Source organism: Hipposideros armiger, unplaced genomic scaffold, assembly GCF_001890085.2.
Source record: "Hipposideros armiger isolate ML-2016 unplaced genomic scaffold, ASM189008v1 scaffold_497, whole genome shotgun sequence".
In the NCBI taxonomy this organism is placed as follows: domain Eukaryota; kingdom Metazoa; phylum Chordata; class Mammalia; order Chiroptera; family Hipposideridae; genus Hipposideros; species Hipposideros armiger.
The window spans coordinates 531,536-539,309 of NW_017731847.1; the positions used below are offsets into that span (position 1 = coordinate 531,536).

Here is a 7,774-nt window from a genome sequence, read left to right on the forward strand (position 1 = left end):
AGAGGGACATGTCACAGAGGACAATGGATTAATTAAAATTGTGATGAATGCTACCAAGGACAATGCAGAGATCAAATGGAGCAGAGGCATCACTGGGGTGTCCCACCAGACCCACCCCAGGCCACATCTTCACAGGCTGGGTGAAGGGACAGAAGTCTTTAGGTGGAGTGCAGGGGGAGTGGGGACGAGGCCGGTGGATAGTGTGAAGAGGGGTAGCCTACCTTCTGGGGCCCAGCAAGGCTGGCTGAGGAGTGCAACTCCAGCACAGCTGTCCCTAACCCCTGTCCTCCATCAGGGGAGTGCTAAAGCTGAGGGCAGGGAGAGCAGACAAGGCCAAAGGAAGGGGCTGGGAGACCGAGGGAAAGGCTCATAGAGGTGAGGGGTGCCTGTGAGGTGGAGGAGCCTGATATTTTGTTCTTGGGATGGATGTTCTGCTCAGGCCCTGAGACGGCTGGCCATCCTCAGTCCCCTAGCAGGGGAAGAGGTACTGGGGGAAGATGGCCCAGTAAGCCAGAGACCAGTAAGCTGCCCCCAAGTGTTGTGAGCTGGGTTCCCTGAGGGACGTACCAGAGACTGCAGGGGGTGAGGGGAAAGGATGGCACGGGAGGAAGGAGGCTGGAGGGCAGGGTCAGAGGTGGCAACAGAGTGGAAAAGTTTGGGAGGCAGACACTTGCTCCTCCCCCGGAGGCCCGCACAGCTCACTGCTTTGTCCATTCAGGTGTTGCTCAGAAGCTGCCTCCTCAGACAGCCCTTCCCTGGCACACACTTGGGCTGGGGAGGCAAAGCTGGACAACACTGGGGAAGGGGCATCGAGTGAGCACCTACTAAGAGCCAGGCATGAATTAGGCACCTCTCATGTCATTTATTTTAGTCCTCATGATGGCCCCNCCATTTTGATAACATATTGCCTAACGGTCCTAAAACCTTATACCAATTTGCACTCCGCCTGCAGGTTACAGTGAGTGTTTTCCTTTTTGGCTCTGCCTCCCTCACTAGGGTATGAGCTTGTTGAGGACAGGGACCGTGACATTTGTCCATGTATCCTTAATGTCCTGATAAGTGCTCAGCAAAATTAGGTTTAATGGATTAAGGCTTTACAATGCGTTGCTAAGTAGGTACAGAGGACAGAGAGAAATAACACACTCACGCCCTCAAGAAACTTACGGTTCAGTTTTGTTTGAAAGGTAACTGACAGTTCAAGTCTAAGGGCCAGCTGTGCCATTAAGTCCTGCAGGAAGGAGTCAGAGGAGGGGGAGGGCACTTGGGTGGGAGTGGTCTGGCAGAGTCAGCCGGAAGTGCTCCTGAGCCAGGTTTGAGGCACGAGGGTCCTCCCATACTTGGCAAAGCAGACGAATGGCATTCCAGATCAAGCAAAGGTGTGGTGACAGGGATGAGGAAGGATGTTTGTGAGATGGTTAGAACGGAGGTCGGAGGTCGTTTGTGCAGAGCCGCTGTGAAGGATCCGATTAGCAAGAAAGGCAGGGCCGGGATGGGAGCAAGCCTTGTCCAACAGGCCAAGAAGTTTAAACTTCATCCTGGAGGCAACCTGGAGCTGATGGGTGGGGACTGCCATGGAGGAAAGACTGCTCTAACCAGGAGGTTAATCACAGCTGGGCTGCTGTCACACCTGAGCTGTACTGCTCTCTCCAGGTGGCCAAAGCCTGATCCCCTGAGAGGAGGAAGGGTGGCCTCAGGGAAGTGTGAGGGAGTGAAGACCAGGGAGGGCCTGTGAGGCGGGAAGAGCACAGTCCCCAGCCCAGAGGACCAGCTGGTGGTTTGTCCCTGAGTGGTGCCTTACTCCTCCCAGTTGCCACACCTTTGCTTGGGCTAACAGGGGTGTGCTGGAGTCTTCGTTGTGGCTCTTGAGAGCTGATTTTCTTCTCAACTCCACGTTCAGTGACATCAGGTTGGTAGCTTGAACTTGGCCATGGTGGGAGTTTTTACACCACAGAAATTGACCGACACTATGCATTAGGGCTCCCCATTCCAGCACACCACTGACTATTTCCTTCTGGAAGCAAGGGAGACACAGTTATTAGATTTAGAGAAGAGCAGAAAGGGAGATTCTTGTTGAGGAAAGCCACATGGAACCGTTAGAAAAATAAGTGTGTGGCCAAATAATGGAGGCACCATCAGAAGGAAATTCAGATTCCTAAAAGGCAAAGGCTGGCCCTTCGCGGGCGCTATCCAGTGCAGCCTGATGGTCACCAGCACTGATTCTGCAGTGGTCACCAGCACAGACTGCCTGGGCTTGAATTCCGGCTCTGCCATTTACCAGCTGTGTGACCTTGGGCAAATCACTTCACCTCTCTGTGCCTCGTGTTGGCCATACATCAAATGGAGGACATTATTAACCCATCTCATAGGACTCTTAAGAGGATTAAANATAGGTTGGGGGATATCAGGTTCCTGCTTGGAATGCAAGGTGGAGGAAGAACAGATTTTGGGAGAAAGGTAATGAACTCTGTTTTGGACACTTCACTTTGAAGAGCCTGTGAACAGTCAAGTGTTTAACCAGCAGTTGCAGATAAATCTGGAGCTCAGGAGAGGAAGGTTTGGGCTGGGGGTGTGGATTTGGGTCAGAATAATCACCGAAGCCCAGGAACAGGCTGGTGTGGAACGTGACACAATACTGTTGATTAAGCTATCAACCTTAAAGAGAAGGGTCCAAGAGGCTGAGCAGATGAGCTGAGAGTGCGTGATCAGAGGTAGAGGAAAACCTGCAGAGACTCTTGAGGGAGTGTCAAACTTTGTGAAAGGTCATGGGAAGAGAGGGAGCCAGGGCTGTGTGTGTTGGGCCATTTTGGTGACCTTGATCCGAGCAGCTTTGGTGGTGGGGCGGGAGCAGATACCAGGGTGTCAGAGGCCTGGGAATTAAAGCAGTGGGGTCAAGAGGTGTGGACTGCTCTTTTTAGAAGTTTGATGGGGAGAGAAAGAGGGAGAAGGGGTGGTTCCTTGAGAAACAAGATCAAAGGAAGGTGATTCTAGCACAGTGAGACTTCAGTAAGTTTGTGAGCCAAGAAGAAAAAGCAGGGTCCACACAGAGGTGAAAGATAAAGGCCAGGAGAGGAGTATGCCTGGAGCAGGGCTCCCAGGCGGAGGGGGTGTGGTCAGATGGAGGGGGTGTGGTCAGATGGAGTGGGTGTGGTCAGGCAGAAGAAGGCTTTAAAAAGTCACAGCCTCATGGAGATGGCCTCCACCACATTTTTCTTTTTTTAACATTCCTTTTTTCAGTCTTTATCATTTTTTATTCTGGACTTTGCTGGTACTATCTTGAGTAGCAACGATTACATTTTGCTAACCTTGGCTTGTTTTGCAATCCCAGAGGAGGGAGCCGTGGCTTAGCCACTTCCTTTTTTCTTCTTCCACCCTCCTGGAAATTGTTCTATTGTTTCCTTCTTGGAAGGGCTGACATTTTTGGTTGTTTCTGGAGCCATCTCAGTGGGGCATGACCCCCTAGGGCAGAGAAGGTTTGGGCAGAAGCAGATGGAAACACTGGCAGATGTTTCTAACTCACAGCTCTGGCTTCCTGTGGGGCGTGGCGGAGGGCAAGGAGAGGGCACCTTTGAGGAGAGGGAACACAGCTCCATTTGGTTTTCTTTAGCATGCTCTGGCTGAAATGCTCACCCTGAGCTCCACCAGCTGGGAAGCAACTGTGACCAGGCCAGGTGCCAGGAGCCAGGAGGCCTGTGTGGGGTCTGGCTGGCTGTGGTTAGGCTGGTTCTTCTCACACATGGAAGTCATCCCTAAGGCCCCTGTTCTGCCCCAGCTCCTTGCCCCTCTTCTGAGCTCAGACCCGGGGCTGGGTGGGACTTGGGACTGTTCACAGAGCCCTTGTGCCTTGCAGCTACCTGGTGATGCCCTTCATGCAGACAGACCTACAGAAGATCATGGGGATGGAATTCAGTGAGGACAAGATCCAGTACCTGGTGTATCAGATGCTCAAGGGTCTTAAGGTGGGTGGGGCACTGGAGGATGGTGGGAGCGGGGAGCCTTAGCATTAAGGTTTGGGGGAGGCCAGGCCTTGGGGACTGGGTGAGCACACTGTGACAGGGCGGAAGAGGTTTCAAAGGCAGCATGAAATGCCTGGTGTGGCAGCCGGACACAGCACCTACCCTTCTCTCTCCCACACAGTACATCCACTCAGCTGGGGTCATCCACAGGGTGAGTGTTTTGCCTGCTACAGCCCCTCCCAGTCCTGGAGGGGTTCTCCCCAGTCAGGGAGGGGGAAAGGTGGAGGGAGGGGACAATCAATCCTCTTGGACATGGGATGAGGATTTTTCAGGCCCAGCCTTAGCCCAGGAAAGCCTGCCCCAAAAGAATTGCTGTGCTCTGGGGAACTTTTGGGGGGAAATGCTGCAAACAAGGCAAGCCCAGAGCTGGGTGTTTCAGGCAGACCTCAAGCATCAGGAGCATTTTGGAGCTGGATGGGCCCTACCGGACACCTTGTCCAAGCCTCGTTTTACGCCTGAAGAGACCGAAGCCCAGAAAAGGGAAGGGGCCTGGCGAGGTGGCGTGCTGGGCGGTGGCCAAGTCAGACAAGCTTCCATCTCTGCTTCTCAGGCCGGTGCTCACTCTCTCCTCTCATCTAGGACCTGAAGCCAGGCAACCTCGCTGTGAACGAGGACTGTGAGCTGAAGGTGAGTGGGCCCAGGTGGGGTCAGTGAGGGGTTGGGGTGGGCCCCTCTCCCGCATAAGGACCCCCAAAGCTGTTCCAAGGGCCTCCTCTCCTCAGTGAGCTTCCCTATGTCCCCTGAGTGGTAGATCTTGGATTTTGGGCTGGCACGGCTTGCAGACGCCGAGATGACTGGCTATGTGGTGACCCGCTGGTACCGGGCCCCCGAGGTGATCCTCAGCTGGATGCACTACAACCAGACTGGTCAGTGGCAGCTGCCTGGGGGAGGGCGCGGGGCTGGGTCTTCTCTGGCAGCTCCCCCAAGGCCATCTTGGTTACTTTGGGTTAACTGATCACGGGGTCGTGGTCAGGGGTCCAGGTGACACTTCCTCCCCTCCTCGGCAGTGGACATCTGGTCTGTGGGCTGTATCATGGCAGAGATGCTGACAGGGAAAACCCTGTTCAAGGGGAAAGATTGTATCCTTTGCTGGAAAAGCCAAACTCCATCCAGGGATTCATTCCTACAGCAAATACTTTCTTACTTGAATCTCTTCTTTTTCATTTTTTTCCCCTTTTTTTTAAATTGGGGAATTGGGGAGGGGGACCAGCCAAGTTGTTGTTCTTCAATCTTAGTTGTGAAGGGCTCCAGTCACCATCTGGCTGCCCATCAGCAGCTCGTGGCCTCTAAGCTCAAGGTGCTGTGTTACAATCTTAGTTGTGGGTGGGCGTAGCCATCATCCCATGCGGGAGTCGAACCAGCAGCCTTGTTGTTAAGAGCGCGTGCTCTATCTGCTGAGCCATCCAGGTGGCAGCTCAGCTCAAGGTGCCAAGTTAGTCTTAGTTGTGGGCGGGTGTAGCCCACCATCTTGAACAGGCNCCACAATGGATCAAGACAAAAACAAGACCACTACGTAATCATGTCTGAACACAGACAAAACGTGAATATTGTCCAAACCATGAAAATGATCTAGCTAATCTGAGTGAAAGCTGCTTACAGCTCTCTCTTCATTCTGTTGATAGTTGGCCCTCCTTCTAGGTAAGATTTGTTCAGATATCACCTCCTCATCCTAACAGCATCTAATCAGAACAAAGTCCTTCTTCCATAAACCCTCCACCATCGCCTAACACAGGCCCAAACCTTACAAGTCCTTTTTTAACACCTTCTTACTGAGACGCCTTACGATTTCCACGGCGCGTGTGTTCTCTTGCTGCGACAAACCGTAAACCCAGCTTGTCCACCCACAGACACGTTTCTGGTGATCTTTGGTGGGAGACATGACCGGTCCCTACCTCACTGGGTTGCTGTTATACTACACTTGGAATGATACACCCCCAGGACTCTTTAAATATATTTGTCATGCTTTAATATCACTTCCATTTTACAAGGAGGATGCTGAAACTCAGGGAGGGGAGGGAGGAACTTGGCCCAGGCCACATAGCTAGTAGTGCAGAGCCGGGATGGAAATCAGGTGTCATTCCAAAGCTGGTTTCCTAACATACTGCTGCATTAATAGGACAGAAACCAACATATGACCTAGAGCCAGTGTCTGGAGGAGCAGAGCAGAGCAGAGGGACCTTGGAGCTCAAGGAGAAAAGAGCCCCAGGGGTTAGGGGAGGGGCACAGCCAGGACATCCTCAGGGACTCTGCCCTCTTCCTCTCCCATTTGTGACTTCCCTGACTGGATCCTTCTCTCCAAGGCTGCCTTACTACTGAGTAAACACAGGCCCAGCAGAGGCCCGAGGTGGGGGTCAGTGTCAGCAGAGCCTGAGGCCTGAGTCACTTCCTGACCATTGCCTAAGAGGTGCCCGGAGCCAAGGCTGCGTGGTCAGCTCATGCCCTTGCAAGATTACACCTACTTGGGCAATGAGCACTTCCCTGGTATTTCTCACCTTTCGGGGTTCACCTCTGCCACACTTAGGTTTTCTAGACACACAACAGTCTCAAGGCCCTGGAGAACTGGACCCTCAACCTGGAGGGAAACCTAAGTTTCCTGGATAATTCTCTCTTGCCAGTGCCCAGTTCTGAACTCTGGCTTCCAGGACCCTGCTCCAACTTCAGAATTAGGGTGCCTCCATCAGTGTCACCAATCCCAAAGGTTCCAAACTCCTGCAGCCCTCCCAGGCACCTAGCCCCTTCTCTTTTCCTCCCACAGGGTCTCAGGGCCAGTGTTGGGGGTGGGGCAGGGAAGAGGGTGAGGAATATGTCAGATACCCTGGGCAGGATGTACTGAAAGACTTGGTTTGAGAAGTGGGAATGTCCTCATGATGCAGGTGAGGCAGATGATTTGAAACACAGGCCATTTCCTTCAAGGAGTAATGCCTCACAACCCAGAGACACTGCATAGCCTCAGGGATGATATCATGGACTCTAGGGCCAGGCTATACTAGTTTCTTCTACCCAGCTCTGCCCCTTACCAGCTGTGTGACCTTCAGCAAGTTACTTAACCTCTCTGTACTTCAGGTTCCTCATCTCTAAAATGAGGATAATAGTATTGACTCATAGGCATCTCACCAGGATTAAGGGAGTTGTATATGTAAAACACATGACTGGCACATGGCAAACCTAAGTGTTCATTAAATAAATATTTTTTTCACGTCTAAAGTGCTGACTCTTCCATTCATTCTCCATACAGTCTTTGATATCCTATAGTGTGCCAGATATGAATAAGGCTGATTCCCTGCCTGCAATGCCTGTTGGGCATTTCTGTGGGATCCCTATGCCACCCACCCCCCACCCCAAATGGTCTTCTAAGCTGTATCTGATGCTGAAGGACTGAGTGGGAGGGGCTGTGGCACAGGGTTTGAGGCCTGCAGACACCCTAGTGAGGTCCCCAGCTTGACATAGGCTGTGAATGAACTCCTTTCCTTCTTAAAGACATCTTCTCTCTGTTTGACAAAGTGAAGCAAGTGGTCCCTCCCTACCCCTTCTACAACCCTATACCCAGGCCAGCAGGGGGTCCGACAAGTCAGGCTGGACATTGGACCTCTGTGGTCATTCTCTGACCCCCACCCTGTTCCTGGGAGGCCTCTGTGTTTTAACTTGAGCACAGAATTTTCCTCAGGCTGCACAAGCCACCAGACACAGGTAGTAGAAGGCCCTGGCTTGTCATTGCCTCCTGGGACATTAGGAAGCTGGCAAAAACTATGTTCAAAACTGGA

General features: G+C 52.5%; 1 protein-coding gene across 2 annotated transcripts in view; it reads left to right on the forward strand.

Moving 5' to 3' along the window:
• Nucleotides 1-2,394: 2,394 nt before the first annotated feature.
• Nucleotides 2,395-7,774, forward strand: part of MAPK13 (mitogen-activated protein kinase 13) — an 11,951-nt gene continuing 6,571 nt past the window's right edge. Inside the window, exons 1-5 of one of the 2 annotated variants that reach the window (XM_019667469.1) lie at nt 2,397-3,956; nt 4,135-4,164; nt 4,593-4,640; nt 4,765-4,879; nt 5,021-5,092. In XM_019667469.1, the coding sequence (XP_019523014.1) occupies nt 3,858-3,956; nt 4,135-4,164; nt 4,593-4,640; nt 4,765-4,879; nt 5,021-5,092 (364 nt within the window). In that variant the 5' untranslated portion in view covers nt 2,397-3,857. Of the gene's footprint in view, nt 3,957-4,134; nt 4,165-4,592; nt 4,641-4,764; nt 4,880-5,020; nt 5,093-7,774 lie in introns of both variants that reach the window. The other variant, XM_019667470.1, reaches the window with a different exon arrangement.